This window comes from Podarcis tiliguerta (assembly GCF_965153285.1).
Source record: "Podarcis tiliguerta genome assembly, chromosome: 1".
Taxonomy (NCBI): Eukaryota; Metazoa; Chordata; class Lepidosauria; order Squamata; family Lacertidae; genus Podarcis; species Podarcis tiliguerta.
In genome coordinates this window covers 34,527,905-34,545,269 of record NC_139534.1, presented here as the reverse complement: position 1 = coordinate 34,545,269, position 17,365 = coordinate 34,527,905, and the positions used below count along the sequence as shown (strand labels likewise).

Genomic DNA, 17,365 nt, shown 5'->3' with positions numbered 1-17,365 from the left:
TATATTTTGCTATTCCATTTCTTTCATTTTTTTGTATTATTAAAAGGATGCCTTTCAATAATAAGGATGCCCTGACTCAGAAATATTAAAAAATAATCCAGGTCTGAATTTGCTCACAAGAAAAGCTTTCCTGGCATTTTTTTTTCAAAAACAACCACTTAATTATATGATAAACCATCAAAATCAGTATCTCCATAGCAACATACAAGAAAGTCCTCTTAACGGGATCTAGTCTTTGCAATGGACAGATCTTTGACCAATATATTGTGTACATTCAGTTTCCATTCCAAAATACTCAGGCTGGCAAATGCCAGTGGATTTACCCATATGCTCTGAAACCTGCATATTGATATTGAGTTATTATGTTCTTGATTGTGCATTTTAAACCCACAATGTAGCTAAACCAAATTTCTTAAATATGTAAAATGGCTTCAGGACAGAACAAAACTCTTCTGTGTCATTTTGACCTCTGTATGTAAGTACAGTATGGGTTGGAGCCATACTAAGTCAGGTGAACTTAGTTCCCAGTTAAATCAATTGAACTCAAGTCTTGAATCAACTGTTTCATTGATTTCAGTTGAAACTAAGTTCAACTAGCAGGGCAGTCCTAATCATGCCTACTCAGAAGTAAGTCTTAGTCAATTCAATGGGACTTACTCCAAGGTAAATGGGGTTAGGATTGTAGCCTTAACCTGTATCCAACACCAGTGGGCTAAAACGGGGTGTGGGCCACATTGCTAATGGCTTGTATTAACTTGCATGTACTTTATCTACTTTAGTTGCCAGTGTGTCATCAGAATGAGTGTGTCCACTAAAACAACACAAAGTTCTTTAAAAATGTAGAACCCCTGATCTGCTGTTTCGCCCAGAAACAAAGGACAGAGTACAGTCGTACCTTGGAAGTTGAACGAAATCCGTTCCAGAAGTCCATTCAACTTCCAAAACATTCAAAAACCAAATCATGGCTTCTGATTGGCTGCAGGAAGCTCCTGCAGCCAATTGGAAGCCCCGTCAGATGTTCGGGTTCCAAAATAACATTCACAAACCAGAACATTAACTCAGGGTTTGCGGAGTTCAGGAGCCAAAACGTCCGAGTTCCACGGCGTTCAGGATCCAAGGTACGACTGTAGCAGGAAGGATCATAGCATAGTAATAGAGATTGTGATTTGCATACAAATGGTCCCTGCCTCAATCCCTGGAGAACCTTGGAAGGATCAGTCAGTGGTATAATTAGGCAAAGGGCATCTTCTTGTGTTCCAAATGGGAACAAATCTAGCCTGCCCTTCCAAACTAGCTTTCGAAACGGGTTACACATGTGCAGTCTGTTTTTCGATAAGGCTAGGGAACAGAGTATACAGCATCAGTTTGTACATGTGATTCCTCGGTCAGATGGGAACATGTGTTAGGAAGCCTGTTTCCATGCAGCACATGGCCTAGATCAGGGTCAATAAGGTTGATTCTACTTAGGGTCTACATACCTCACTGATAATATCGGAAGCTCTCTTGGCTTTTTCAGCATCTAGGGACCCAAGTGGTATCCAGCCACAGCCTTTCATATCACTGTTGTAGTCAGCTCTGTATTCATTCTGGGAAAGACCATAAAAACGACAAAATGCAATTAACTAAATTTACACAAAGTAAACCCTCTACAAATCCAGCGTGTAGAATTAAGAATGTACATCACCAGCTGGGAACCCTCTATGTTTTGGGGGGACTCCAACTCCCATCATCCCCAGCCAGCATGGCTGTAATGTAAATGTTCTCAGAAGCTGATGCTTCAGCTCCTGGATCACTAGACTATTCACCGCAATCAATGGGCAATGAAGCACAGGAATGACATGAAAGTGAACCCACATATCCCTTTGCTGTGCAGGTAAACCACAGAAAAAGCTATACTTCTAAGCGTAAGAAAATGTTTGCTTTTCAAATCCACAGAGGCCTTCCCTCTAAACGTCTCTTATTCTACTCAACCTTTCTCAGAAAGTTAATCAAAAAGGTAAGGAGCCACCTGCTATTCCCTACTGATTATTCTTCATTCAACCTTTGGGTCTGTTAAGATGCAAGATCCTTTTCATTCTTAGCATCATGGTGAACGTCTTAGAATTAGATTTTTAAGGTAATTAAATATGGGAAGTACGTAGGCTGCGTTAACAACTGGTGTTTCCACCTTATCCCAGCCCTAGCATGGTTTCTGGGGCTTGCTGTTGTTGAGTCCAGGAAAAGCCTAGGGAAAACATCACATGTCTTTGAGTTTGTGTGAAACCCTCCTTAGCTGAGCAATGCTAGACAAAGACTCTCCTCCTGCAAGAGAGGGGAGTGCTTGTGGTCGGGACAATGCTAGACAATGCTAGACAAGCATAACTACTTACCTCACTCTGTATAGCATTGGCTTTCTTGGCAAGTTCCACAGGAATACTGTCGGGGGGATAGCAATAATTATGGATGAGACGCTTGTAGTCTGTGTTGCTGACAATTGCCTGTGCTTTCTTTGCTTGTAGTACTGGGATCATGTCCAACGGCGCCGTGTACTTGGTCTTTGACTCTTCGTAACCTTTTCTGTATTCACGCTATAAAAGAATTAACATGCACCTTTAAGAGTTAGAACTTCCAAAACAACCCAAAAACCCCCTAATACTTTGTAAAATGCAGGCTGCTTGCATGGCTATGGTGAGACATGCCTTAATTATATCAAGATTGGGTTGCTGCAATACAGTAAAAATACACTAAACATTTACATCAATAGGATCTATCCAGATCATATTATTATTAGCTAATAGGACCAGTATTAGCAGAACTTTAACCTCTAAAAAGCATCAAACCAGAACAATAGGCATTCTACACTGGATTACCCATCAGTCTCTTACAGTATGGTAGTTTTCACTACGTGTCAGACATAATTGTTACAAAAGTTCAGAAGCAGAGCTGACAACACAGTATTCTGTTTTCACTGGTTAACGTCTTGCCTTAAGCATTAAGATGGATGATCTGAATAGCCATCAAATAGGTACTAACCTTCTCATCTCCGCTTAATATCTCTAGGCCCTTTTTGGATTAAGTCATAATTGCCCAGCACAATCCTAAGCATGTTTATGTGAAAGCGAATCCCACTGTATTCAAACAGGATGGATTCAAAAAGGCTCCTTTTCTCAACTAAGTCCATAGCCTTTGTAATTATGGCTTTGGTGACAGAAACTTTGTGGTATCAGTGGCTCATCATGAAGGGAAACATTTTCATGTTAATTTCACTTAAAGGTTGAACCCGAATATCTTTCACAATTGTGCTTTCCTGGCACTCATTAGCAAGACTAAGTCAGTATTGGATATAAATCATAGGTTATTATTTTTACCATTTCCCCTTGCTTCTTGTTTTGTGGAATGGAAGGAGCTAAAAGTCTCTAAATAATCTGACGTTTCCAAATAATTTGGCACATGGCTGACATCTTACCAGTGCTAACTACAATGTGTACAGAACGGGTACTTACATCGCTCTGCTGTTTGGCCACTTTCTGAGAATGTAGCATTTTAGGATCGTCCTCAATGCTCAGAGCTCCAACCATCTTCCCTCTGCTCTGTTCATAAGCTTTCTTATATTCCACCTACATGGGGACAAGACATTAATGGTCTTCTACATTCTGTAGCCACTGCATAGAAATAATTTTAATTTTTTTAAAAAAAAATCTTCATTTTATGTAACACTTACATCACTTGCAATTTTTCGATTGGCTTTGGCAGCAAGAATAGGAATGGCATCAAACTTGATCTCAAATTTCTTATCTTTCGATGTGTCCCAGTCATACTTATAGCAAGTCTGACACAGAAGAATAAACAAATAACATGAAGAAGGTGTGACATAATATCAGGACTATAATGACATTAAATCTATCCATTGATTGTAGAGAATATATACAGTCGTACCTCGGAAGTTGAACAGAATCCGTTCCAGAGGTCCATTCGACTTCCAAAACGTTGCTTTATTTACAAAAGATGAGCCAAAATCTGGCTTTGAGGCAACTCTTTACTTAATGATGGAATTGTAAGCACTCTTCTCATCAAACTTGCAGGCCTGAACTTAAAAAACCCCCAAGGAAATTGCTTTCCTGTTATACTGCTCTACCCTGCTTTTTGGCCATTTCAGTACTATCCTATCAGGTCTACCAGAAGATCTGAATTAATCCTTTTGACTCCATTAAGTGGCTGCACCCACCTATTTAACAAGTGAAGGCTCATACTCACATCACTGATGTTATATGCGTTGACTCTGGACTGGAGGAACATGGGAGCGTCCGGAGGGATGGAACATTTGAATTTCTCACTCTCATGTTTGGCTTTGTAGTTCAGCTGAAACGTAGGATGAACAAATAATATTCTGAGTCAGTGTTGTCACAAGATGAATCTAGGCCCCATGAAACATAAAACGAGGCAGGAGTTTTATGTTTCGAATTGTCAGGTAACTTACATCGCTCAGCTGCTTGGAATTAATCTGTGCTTGTACCATCACGAGTGAATCTGGCACTTGTGTAAATTTGAGCTTATCGGGATGTTTTTTGTAGGCATACTAGGAAGACACGAAAGCAAAAATAAAACAAAATGGCAGTTGATTTCCAGTAGGCATTGGCATTATGGTGTCATATATATATATATATATATATATATATATATATATATATATCAGTAACATCATAAATAGAGTTTTATAAACCAATTCAGATATCACACCTCCATTCATTCAGCAAAAGTATAACTGGGGGCAACACAAGAGGCAACATTGACATTCACAAATCTTAAAGTTCTCTGACTGTCAAAAATATGAAGCATCCAAGAGGACTCGTATGTCCTCCAGCCAGGGAAGTGTGAAATATTCTGGTAGATTTTACCTGGGAATCACAAGCGTAATCTAACTCTGCCACAGTACACAGAAAGTGATGGAGATCATCACTTGTGCAGCTATGTCTATAAAGGGTGAATAGCATTGGTATGTATGGTTTTCCTTGGGAAAGCATACATGCGGCAAAGCACATTTTGGCCACAAGATGTCACAAGAAACCTGTAAAATGTATAGGTTGAGGGGAAACAATACTTGACCCATATAAGAGTGAAAGAAGACCCAGCGGTTTTATTTTACTGAAAAGCAGCCCCGGGAAGCTACAGTTCTGAACAGAAGAGCAGCACGGGGGGGAGAAGCAGATTATGGCAGGCCTATTTCCCCCCCAAAATATTCTCTACTCATGCTACTTCTACCTCAAAGGTCCAGCCTCCTAGAAGGTTGCTTTTCATTAAAAGAAAAGCATCATGTCTCTAATTTGTGAGAACAATTTGAAAGCAAACACTGACATAATAGCTGATAAAATGCATGTCAGGAGTGGGGGCTGAAAAGTTTTTATTGCTGGTTCATTTTTATTCATTAGCAGAAAGCTGAGGTGCACAATTTGTCAAGTCAGTACCAACACTGGTGTGTATACACCTGCTAATTTTTGTCTCTCTTTTTACTCATTGAGTCCTCATCTCTCACTTAAGCCAGCAATGGCAGGTACTTCTCTGCAGGCCACAAATGCTGCTTGGTGGGTGGAGAGCCAGATTTCCTTGTCTGGTGTGCGACTGCATGTTAAGAGAGTGTGGAGTTGGGGTCAAATGTGCCCCTGTTGTGTGTGTCCATATGAGCTCCCACCCTCAAAACTTCAAGTAAATAGAATTCTAGTACATAGTTCTTTTCTTGCTCCTTCCATTAATTTCGTGGAAATCTTGACTGTATAATGTGAAGTCACTCAGGATATAAGTAAGATCTTGCAGAATCCACGACTTACGTCTTTGCACAGGTCTAACTTCTTCATGGCTTCATATTCTTGAGTTATGGTCTGAGGGAAGTAGCCCTTTCCCTTGTCCTCTTCATAGTCGGCTTTGTAGTTTTTCTAGGAAAAGCCACAAGGGGTCAATAACCACCATGAACTCTATCTGAACAGGTTAGGAACGTGGAATCCATACTTACATCACTCTTCATGGCTGCAACTTTCATGCAGTGTGATTGGTATGGGTCCTCAAAGGTGCCTATGTAGTGGCCCAAGATATTCTGCTGATATCCCTCTTTATATTTAACCTAGAGGAGAAGTGCCACATGTTCAAATAGGCATAATTGTTACAACAGGCATAATGGGGTTTAGCAAAGTCTTCTTTAGGCCATAAACCTAAGAGCAATTGCAACCACACTTACATCGCTGAAGCCTTTCAGCACATTGTCAAGTTGATACTTCGGGGTATCGCAGTAGTTGATACTTGTTCCCTTAGCTTTTTCATATGCTTCCTTATATAGTCTCTGCCAGGAGTGAAATAGAAAAGTCGTCATGTAGCAATAAAAGTTGACTGTGCAGGTCATTACAGTTTGTTTTTGGTTTTTTTACACATCGACTGAACCTGAATGAAGAGCATTGTGAAAGGAGAGCAAAGGGGTGCAGAAAAGAGGGTGTAAGAAATCTGTGGGTGTAAGGGTGTAAGAAAGCAACACTTCGGAACTCCCTGCTGACTGACATCAGGCAGACACCTTCTTCGCTGTACTCTTTTCGGTTCCTGTCAAAAACCTTTTTTGTTTTGGCAAGTCCATCCAGACAGATAGACATGTTGGCACGTTTTAATCTTTTCTCTTTAGCCACTGTTGATTTTAATCAACTTTTCAAAAATTAACCATTTTAAAACATTTTATTTTATTAAACTGCTTTGAGGGTGGTGGTGTTGTTTAACAACAAAGCGGTACATCAATTGTTAAATAAAAAAAATACATCAAAATAAACATACGTCTAGAGCTACCTTGGCATACTCTCCCCTTTATATACAGTCGTACCTTGGTTCTGCAACACCTTGCAACTCGAACGTTTTGGCTCCCGAAGTGAGTGCTCTGGTTTGTGAACGTTCTTTGGAACCGTATGTCCGATACAGCTTCCGGCTGAGTGCAGGAAGCTCCTGCAGCCAATCGGAAGCCGTGCCCTGGTTTTTGAAGATTTTCAGAAGTCGAGCAGACTTCTGGAACGGATTCCGTTCGAGAGCCAAGGTACGATTGTATATATAAATGATGGTGTAACAGGCGGTGCACTATCTATTTGGTCCTAGGATGGAGTTGAGAAGATCCAGATAGCTATGGGTGGCCCTTTTTGCTATATACTGGAGCTTCTGCACATATACTAGCAAGGCTTTTCAGGGCTGCACCCTTCTGCTCCTCAAAAACCACAAAAAGTCACTCCAAGAGCTGAGGTAGCCTGGGTTGCAGCATGACTAGGATCTAGTCTAGAAAAGGAAAAACGGGGAAGCCCATGAGGGCAGCATGCTTGGGCACATGTGCTTGGCTATTTGGATCCTGGGCAGACTTTCTTAACTTAATACAGGAGGCTACATTCCAGCCATGTGAAAGTCAGAGGTGGTTTCTATAAACATCCATTCCTCACCCCCTGGGCACACACACACACACACACACACTTACCTCTCCATTATCCATCCAGACCATTATCACAATTCACAGGCACCTAGCAGCTAGGCAAAAGCAATGGAGAAGCATGCAGAACAGGACTGGCAAAGGGCATGGCCTGGGGGAGTCCTGCTAGATGGAATGTTTTATACTTGCTGATTCATAATTTTGGCTACAGAACTGGCAATGGTTCATCAATGTTTGACAGAAACAGCTTTTGAAAGATCTGTAGGACTCTTCTAATATACAGCAGCAGCATTATTATTATTGTTGTTGTTACTATTATTATTAATAACATTTACATCAGTATTGGACGTGATTTGCACATTATGCTTTTTGCAAATATTTCAGAATAGTTTTATTGCAGGGAGTCAGAAGTACTTAAATAAATGGATGAAGAATTTGGTACCCTGCAGGTATCCTCCTATTGGTGCTAACCGGTGTAGTGTGTACGGAATGGGTACTTACATCGCTTTGCAGTTTGGCTACTTTTTGAGAATGTAGCATTTTAGGATCGTCCTCAATGCTCAGAGCTCCAACCATCTTCCCTCTGCTCTGTTCATAAGCTTTCTTATATTCCACCTACATGGGGATAAGACATTGATGGTCTTCAACATTCTGCACTGCAAGCTGATCCAAATCAGCCTGAAAACTGCACTTCTCTGCAACACTTACATCGCTGGCAATTTTTCGATTGGCTTTGGCGGCTAGAATCGGAATGGCATCAAACTTGATCTCAAATTTCTTATCTTTCGATGTCTCCCAGTCGTACTTATAGCAAGTCTGACACAGAAGAATAAACAAATAACATGAGGAAGGTGGGGTATAATATTAGAATGATTTAATGCAAAAATTGATCCATTTATTATTGTGTTCTTGTCATTGTTATTATTTTAATTAGATTTATATACAGGCCTTCATCACAAGATCTCAGGGCGGCTCACAGAGTAAAATAAAATAAAATAATGTAGTATAAACACCAACAACTGGCAATTGTTGGCCTGCGAGCACTCCAATTGGAGAACAGCCTTCACCAAAGGCGTCATGGACTTTGAAGAAGCACGAACTCAGGACGAAAGGGAGAAAAGTGCTAAGAGGAAGGCACGCTTGGCAACTCCCACCTGGAAGCCTATGTCCCCACTGTGGAAGGATGTGAAGATCCAGAATTGGCCTCCACAGCCACTTACGGACATACTGTTAAGACCATATTCATGGGAGGCAATCTTACTCAGCTACGAGTGATCGCCAAAGAAGAAGCAGAAAATATTGTAGAGGGTATATAACGCTCTAACTGTATAAGACATTTTTTTTAAAAAAAAATTAAAATCGCTAGAGAGTAGATTGCCTTCTCCTACAAAAGCAGCTGATAACATTCATAAGCAACTAATGAACATAAAAGTCTACTATTCCCAGGGCTCACAAATCACCAGCATTGAATAACAAAGCTCAGTCCTAGAAAGAACATGTCATGTTCTAATGTACTTACATCACTGATGTTGTACGCATTGACTCTGGACTGGAGGAACAAGGGGGCATCTGGAGGGATGGAACATTTGAATTTCTCACTCTCATGTTTGGCTTTGTAGTTCAGCTGAAATGCAGATGAACAAATAATGACACTGAGGGCTTCAGCTGAAATGCTAGCTCAATAAAACTGAGTAAGAGGTAAGAACATTTGCCCTTTCTAATACACACCATTTGTGTGACAATTGTTCAACCATTTCTATCATGCACACAAGATAAGGGACAAGGTTTCAGGTCAAGGGCATAAACCTTTCAAGGAATCTGGAATCCGCACATCTCTGTTAACAGAGTAGGCCAGTGTGTATTCCTGCTTCTGCATAAATCTATCGAGTCATCTTACAGAACAAGCATTATGCCCATTTATGAATTGTTGATCTGTTTGTTCTGGGTCACTTCCAGTGTTGTCGCGAGGTGAAGACACAACATCACCAGCGGAAGCTTGTTTGCCAGACATGGTCTAGTGAAACCTAAGAGTTTGTTGCTTGAGTTGGAGTTTGTTTGAGTTGCCAGGTAACTTACATCACTCAGCTGCTTGGAATTGATCTGCGCTTGTGTCTGAACAGGAGAATCTGTCACTTGTGTAAATTTGAGCTTATCAGGATGCTTTTTGTAGGTATGCTAGAGGGAAGAAAAAGACAAAGACATTTAATTTCCAGCAGGTACCAGTAATAACAGAATTATACAGCAGTAAATCGCTTTGAGGTTGTTGTTGCTTTTACAAATCAAGCAGTACATAAATTTTATGAAATAAATAAAAATGTAAATAAATGAATAAATAGACTTCTAATTCAATTCAGATACAACAGTATTCATTTAATCATCAAAAATACTACTGGCCAACCAAGATTGCAAGACTGTCTTTTCCAGATCTGAAAGCACTCAAGACTACCAAAGTTATAAAGTTCCAATGGGCTTCAGATGTCCAGCTCATGAAAGATGAAACAGATTTTAGTATATTTACTGTTCAACATCATCTTATGGGATTTCACAGACAACAGAATCACAGATGATGGTGCAACCCTGGCACAAAACCATATATACTTGCCAAGCACCATTCATACATATGGCTGGACTGGCTGTATATATAAATCAGAGGCATAGACCATTATTAGCCCTGTGTTGAGAAGTTATGTGTGAGAAAGCTAAGCATATTCTGGCCAGTAGATGTCACAAGAAACCTGTAAAAAGCTATGAAGATGTCACCTTTCAAAATTACGAGACCTGAGGGTTAGCTACAATTCACATGCAAATGACTGCAGAAAGCCACACCATTTTTATTTTAATGAAGTAAAGCCCCAAGAGGCTGAAATTCTCAGCAGAGAAGTAGCTGAAGCTTTTCTCCGTTGGACATCAAAATCATTCTCTCATATTCTCCCCCCCCCCCCCCACTAATAATAACCTGCCTTCTATGACTGCTTTTCAGTCAAAGAGAAGTATTACAGCTCCATTACATGCCTTCATGAGTAATGTATAATTTGCACCTGACTCAAAACAGACCTTTTATTAGTAGGATGAATATTTCAAAAGAGGGAAGAGCACTTATCTTCAGTTCTGTGAATTATTAAAATCCATGATTGATGCAATTAATTAGTACTTAGCCTAAGCCTGATCTTTGGCTTGTGTATATATGTTAACATAGATGTATATTTGTTAATTCATCTGTGTTTTAAATTGTGATTTACGCATTTGAAATGTTGCATGCTTCTGGAAAATCTGTAAGAAATTTTAAAAGGAAACACTTCGGCTCCTTTCATGAACTCCTTGAAATTCCTGATCACGTAGCATAAGCTAAGATAGGATGAAGGTAAGATCCCATAGGAAGCAAATACTCACATCTTTGCACTGGTCTAACTTCTTCATGGCTTCATATTCTTGAGTTATGGTCTGAGGGAAGTAGCCCTTTCCCTTGTCCTCTTCATAGTCGGCTTTGTAGTTTTTCTAGGAAAGGTCACAAGGGATCAATAACCACCAGAAACTTCATCTGAACAGGGGAAGACAGCATAAGGAAATGGAATCTATACTTACATCGCTCTTCATGGCTGCAACTTTCATGCAGTGTGTTTGATATGGGTCCTCAAAGGTGCCTATGTAGTGGCCCAAGATATTCTGCTGATATCCCTCTTTATATTTAACCTGGAGGAGAATTGCCGGAAGTTACAACAAACTTACCAGTTTATGGAAGTCTCATTGGGACCACTATTTAATTGCTGCCATACTTACATCGCTGAAGTTCTTCAGAACGTTGTCAATCTGATATTTGGGAGTGTCACAGTAATTAATGCTGCTTCCTTTCGCTTTTTCATATGCTTCCTTATATAACCTCTGTCAGGTGGAAGGAAAAGCCATATTGTAAAAGACCCCCATCAAATAGCATGGTTCCCTCCACTCATCATGGTGCCATTAAATTAGCAAGCTTGGGCTGCCTTAAATTTGCTGAGAAGGATTCAAATGCACATTTTTTTTCTGACCCAGGATGGTAAGAATTTAGGCAGAGCCTTGCTGGATCAGACCAAAGAACCCTGTTTGCAACAGTGGTTAGCAGAGATGTCCTATAATTTAATTATTTATTTTATTTTATTATTATTAGTAGTGGTAGTAGTAGTAGTATACCCCACCCATCTGGGTGGCATCCAGCAAAATATTAAAAATACAATAAAACGTCAGACATTAAAAACTTCCCTAAACAGGGCTGCCTTCAGATGTCTTCTAAAAGTCAGGTAGTTGTTTATTTCCTTGACATCTGATGGGAGGGTGTTCCACAGGAAGGGCTCCATTGCTGAGAAGGCCTTCTGCCTGGTTCCCTGTTACTTGCCTTCTTGCAGTGAGGGAACCACCAGAAGGCTGTTGGAGCTGGACCTCAGTGTTTGGGCTGAACGATGGGGGCAGAGATGCTCCAGGTATACTGTGCTGAAGCCGTTTAGGACTTTAAAGGTCAGCACCAGCACTTTGAATTGTGCTTGGAAACGTACTCAGTGTATATGGTCTCGACAGCCACTCCCTGTCAACAGTCTAGCTTTCTGGATTAGTTGTAGTTTCCGAGTCACCTTCAAAGGTAGCCCCACGTAGAGTGCATTGCAGTAGTCCAAGTGGGATATAACCAGGGCACGCACCACTCTGGTGAGACAGTATGAGGGCAGGTAGGATCTCAGCCTGCATGCCAGATGGCCTTCATGGACAGCTGAGAGTCCTTTTTGGGGCACGGTTACCCTGTTCAGGACCAGGGAGTCCTCTCCACTTGCCCTGCCCCCAAGAACAATACTTCTGTCTTGTCAGCATTCAACCTCAATCTGCTAGCCGCCATCCATCTGCCAACTGCCTCCAGACACTCACACAGGACCTTCACTGCCCTCATTGGTTCAGATTTGAAGGAGAGGTGGAGCTGGGTATCATTTGCATACTGGCGGACACCTAGCCCAAACCCCCTGATGATCTCTCCCAGCAACTTCATGTAGATGTTAAAAAGGATGGGGGAGAGGATGGAGCCTGAGGCACCCCACAAGTGAGAGCCCAGGGGTCTGAACACTCATCCCCCACCGCCACTTTCTGAACACAGCCTAGGAGGAAGGAATGGAACCACCGCATAATAGTGTCCCCAGCTCCTCTAGATGGTTCAGAAGGATGTAATGGTTGATGGTATCAAAGGCCACTGAGAGATCCAGCAGAACTAGGGAACAGCTTTCACCTCTGTTCCTATCTGTCCATAAAGGCAACAGATCTCTCTCCACCTCTTGTCCTCTAACTACTAGCATTCCAAAGTATTTGAATCTAAAGAGCCCATTCAGCTATTGTGGCTAACAATTTTTGATAGGTTTTAATCAGAGGCACATTTTTAATCAATAAAAGATTGTTAGTCAGTTGATCTAGCTAACTTGCAAAGCAAATCCATAGGCTTGCAAAGCAAATCCATAAAAAGAGTCCTAATTCTGAATAATGAATGGCTACAACAAACTATTGATTGGTCTTGGCCAAAATTATCCCTGGAGAAACGAACCACACTTACATCATTCACAAGATTTCCAGCAGCTTTCAGATGTTTAAGCAGCGGGTTCTCTGTAGCTGGAAGCACATTATAATCTGTAGAAGCCTTGGATTTTTCGTAATCTTCTTTGTATTTTATCTAGCAAAATTAAGAAGAAAAACACTCACTTTTCCAAACTTGTGTACTTTGAGTCTCTTAAATTCCTGGTTGGCACTATTTATAGTGTTGCTTATCTTTCAATTCTTTTTGTAAAATATGTTTGAGTAATTTACTTAGCTTCTTCAGCGAGGGAAAAGTGCAAAACTAAGACTCTTAAGAAATTTAGTGCCATTTACAGCCAACAGTTGGCACTTCTTATGTGATTCAAGCAGCTGTTTGTGCTCATCTCATGTGATGTAAGTAAAATGTGTTATACCTGCAAGTGATGCTCTGTGTGCGTGTTTAAAAAAAAAACTTTTCAGGCTGTATTATCCATTGTGCTGAAATTATGCTATGGAATTTGAGAAAGATAACAATGGGCAAAAAATTGTATTGTCAGTGCCCAGTGTCTTCAGTAATACTAAGAGCCAAGAGAATTGCCAACTACTCAGTGTTGCGGAGCCCAGCAGCAAGGTGACTTTGACCACAGAAGCAGATTAAGCAGCTATCTGGGGCAGCACAATACAAGGGGAGCCCACAGAAGCTGACCTTTCTGCATATAAACAGAGAGACAATCAAGAATACTCCCCATTCCACCTAGGGCAGCAAAAGGCCTTGAACATGTTGAAAATGGATGCAATATTCATTTCACTTGCAAAACGGGAATAACAGTGGATGCCTATTTAAATACGGATTGGGAAATTGCTAAAGTATTTCAGATAGGGCACAATCTAAATAAGTACTGAGGATATTAAGCATACCTTACTGGCAGCAATTCCAGCTTTCTTATTAACTGCATACTCTGGTGTTTCAGTCTGCATAAAGTAGATTTGGTCTTTCTGATTCTCCCAGTTTTCTTGGTATTTTCTCTGTAGGGAGCAGAAAATACAGTTATACTCAGTTCAGTAAAATACAGGTCTAAGTTGGAATTTAACTGGGAAAGGAAATGAGAATCTAGAAAGCAGCGCGGAAACACAATGATCAAAGCACAAAAGTCGTACTCATTTGCTGAATTGCAATACACATTTTTTACCGGGCTCAAGATATCAGCGTTCATTCTGGCAACCGCAACATCATAGCATGGAGTTTGGCTCCATTTGCCCTTGATCTTCTTGTCATAGTCTTCATGATAGTTGCGCTGTAGAAAACAAAAACAAATATTGAACTGTGCACAGCCAACTAAAGGAATCACATCAACTCCTATAATATGTTTGTTTCATAACAGCTGCTATGAAACCACTATACTTTTCAACATCCCCTTAAATGTTTCCCGTTTTTCTTTTTACTCCTGAGCATTATTGGGAGGTGAGGGGACTTCAACTTGAATTTGTATAGAATTCTCTCTCTCTCTCTCTCTCTCTCTTTCTCTCTCTTTCTCCCTGCTTCATTGGTTTTAAAAACCGTGTAACATAAGTAATCCACAGAAAGGGAAAATAAAAATAAACATTCATTCCATAGTTGGTCCTTGTTGCATGTAACAATTTGTAGTTGGATTCAACATGATCTCCGGTCCCCCCATTGTGGTTCCCAGATTATATTCTTTATCTGCACGCTAAATTTTGTCTCCTCTAGGTTGTTTCAATTACATTAATTTTATGAGATTCTCCTATTACATGCAGAAAGTCAATCCAGATCTGCCAATGGATTTATATTTTTGCAATGTTCTTTTAAATAAACTCTGTATACATCCCACTCCCTATTGAATTTTTCATCAGTAACATCTCGGAACCTTGCTGATAATCTGGCTAGTTCTGCATATTCCCTCAATTTATTTTGCCAGTCTAATTTGGATGGGATAGTTTCTCCTTTCCAACCTTTTGCAATTAAAATCCTGGCTGCATTTCATGTATGCTACAGTAGCAGCCAGAATTTGTAGAGAATTCAATCAAATCTTCACAGTAACGTAGAATCTATACACCTGTTATTGGCCCTAAGATAATGAATAACAATAAATATAAAATGTACCCCTTATGGAACAAAAGGCTACATAGACGTATGAAAGTTTCTCACTAATTGTATAAGTGGTGGTGCTGACAGACAGGAAAGAAAGGGGGTCACCAAAAACCCCAGGATCTCATATGAACATAGGAAGCTGGCTTATATGGAGTCAGACCACTAGTCTATCTAGTTCAGTTTTGTCTACACTGGCTGGCAGTGGTTTTCCGGGTTTTCAGGCAGCGATCTCTCCCAGTCATACCTGGAGATGCTGGAGATTGAACTCAGCAGGCAAGGAAGATGTTCTACCATTGAACTACAGCACTTTCCCACTAACTCAATAATCTTTCATTCTCCCACCACCAAAAAGCCTTGGCTTCCAAACTACTCTTATTAATCTTCCTGCCCTCAACTTCTGGTCCTTTGGTTGCCTATCCTATCCCTAAAAGGTAAATTTTTGGGGAAATTAGAGAGACCAGTAGTGAGATATATTAAGAGACATTCCAGTAAAGGAAGAGAACAATGAAAAATGCAGCAATTCATGACTAACGTAAATGAGGGGGTCAGACATTATTTTTGTTATCACAATCTGCTTTGGTTCTGAGTTTCATTTACTGGCTATTTACAACAAATTACACGACCACATTAATTTCATCCCTCTTCTTTCCATCGTGGTACTAGATTAATTATACCTAAATATCAACTTTATTAGTCATGCTTCATGGTTGTGGAATTCATCAGTTGTGCAATTAATTCAACGCATGAAATCAGATATGGGCATTCTGTTTGCCGTCACATTTCCCAAGTCTGTGAAGCATTATTTTGTATGGAAATGGAATAGGGAGGCACATTTATTTTTATTTTTTTTAGCATTTTAGGTCTCTTCAGCGGAGGTTTCCATAACTGAATTACCTCACACAATAGATTGCCTAATTTGCCTTTGGTCTGATCCAGCAAGGCTCTTATAATGAAGTTGAATGGTAAAATATTCAAGAAGAAACGCTTCTTCACACAACGTATAGTTAAACTATGGAATTCTCTGCTACTAGATGTACTGATGGCCACCAACTTAGAAAGATTCAAAATGGGATTAGACCAGGGTTTCCCAAACTTGGGTCTCCAGCTGTTTTTGGACTACAATTCCCATCATCCCTAGCTAGCAGGACCAGTGGTACTACCAAACATGAATCAGATGGGTAGTTATTTTTTAATGCTTAATGTAAATGAGAAAAACCCTGCTAGATCAGATCAAGTTCTCGCAGTAGTGAATCAAGGCTGGGTACACACCGTCACTTCCTTCAAAGCACCCTGGGAACTGTTTGTTTAGGGTGCTGGGAATTGTATCTCTGTTTGGGGTAAACTGCAGTTCCCAAGATTCTTTGGTGATAGTCATGTACTTTAAATATATGGTGTATGGACAGTCCATGGGAAGCTGGCAAGCAGGACCTGAGTACAATAGCAGTCTCCACTTATGGAAAAAGAGGGTGGAAGAGAGGGAAAGGTAAGATTCAACAGGAAATCGAGATGGGGCCAGAATGACTGCAGAAGGCCACGTGGTAAGCATAGCTTTGCCTTTTACAGCACTTGGTATTTTCCCTGTCCTCTATGCTAAGAATTAACACTAGAGTATACTCACATCACTGAGCTGTCGGGTCACTTTCCTGGCAAGCTCCACATCAGGTGGGTCTGGCAGAGAAGTGTATTTAGCTTTGCGTTCATCGTGCCCCTTTTTGTAGACAATCTGAAATAACAGGGACAGACAAGACTTGCTTGTTACAACAAGGAAGACATTCACTCTTGCTTTCTCTTAACACGGCTATTCACAGAGGAGCTAGCTTGCACTCACTAGTAAAATAAAGGCAATCAAATTAGCACCACTGCTCTATAGCGTTTGGCAATCCCAAGCAGGTTTACTCTGAAGTAAGTCTCAGTAATGTCAGGGAGCAAAAGTGCTTAGGATTGCAGCTGCATGCTGCTTGAAGGACAAGTTATCCTTACTTTTCAGCTTAGGAAGAGAACACCCACCCACACCCTCATGCTGACTAAAGTATCTTAATGATCCTATCAAGTGCTTGCCGCCTGAAGCGTGTTAAACACAGACTCCCTTATCCAACAACACAGGTCCACATCACACTAGCAGGATCTTGGTACTTACATCACTGAGGGACTTTTGCGCCAGTGCTACTCTCCTTAGTTCAGGGCTGTCATCATAAGGGTAGAATAATGCTTTGTCCGATTCCCAGTCTTCGGTGTATCGTTTCTTAGAGGAAGGGAAGCAACAACACGTTCCATTTGGGAAACATAAGCTGAATGAAGGAGGCACCAAATGAACGGGGAAATAA

The 17,365-nt window shown here is 40.6% G+C and overlaps 1 protein-coding gene across 50 annotated transcripts in view; it reads right to left on the bottom strand.

Annotated features, from left to right (window-relative positions):
* NEB (nebulin) overlaps nt 1-17,365 on the bottom strand; it is a 152,892-nt gene that overhangs the window by 121,093 nt on the left and 14,434 nt on the right. For all 50 annotated transcript variants that reach the window (XM_083403736.1, XM_083403769.1, XM_083403780.1 and 47 more), the window contains 21 exons: nt 17,179-17,283; nt 16,660-16,764; nt 14,122-14,226; nt 13,850-13,957; nt 12,972-13,088; nt 11,192-11,293; nt 10,997-11,104; nt 10,805-10,909; nt 9,491-9,589; nt 8,934-9,038; nt 8,123-8,230; nt 7,916-8,029; nt 6,206-6,307; nt 5,984-6,091; nt 5,802-5,906; nt 4,457-4,555; nt 4,234-4,338; nt 3,701-3,808; nt 3,483-3,596; nt 2,370-2,567; nt 1,479-1,586 (listed from right to left, as the gene is read on the bottom strand). In XM_083403736.1, coding sequence (XP_083259862.1) covers nt 1,479-1,586; nt 2,370-2,567; nt 3,483-3,596; nt 3,701-3,808; nt 4,234-4,338; nt 4,457-4,555; nt 5,802-5,906; nt 5,984-6,091; nt 6,206-6,307; nt 7,916-8,029; nt 8,123-8,230; nt 8,934-9,038; nt 9,491-9,589; nt 10,805-10,909; nt 10,997-11,104; nt 11,192-11,293; nt 12,972-13,088; nt 13,850-13,957; nt 14,122-14,226; nt 16,660-16,764; nt 17,179-17,283 — 2,328 coding nt within the window. The remainder of the gene's footprint in view (nt 1-1,478; nt 1,587-2,369; nt 2,568-3,482; nt 3,597-3,700; nt 3,809-4,233; nt 4,339-4,456; nt 4,556-5,801; nt 5,907-5,983; nt 6,092-6,205; nt 6,308-7,915; nt 8,030-8,122; nt 8,231-8,933; nt 9,039-9,490; nt 9,590-10,804; nt 10,910-10,996; nt 11,105-11,191; nt 11,294-12,971; nt 13,089-13,849; nt 13,958-14,121; nt 14,227-16,659; nt 16,765-17,178; nt 17,284-17,365) is intronic.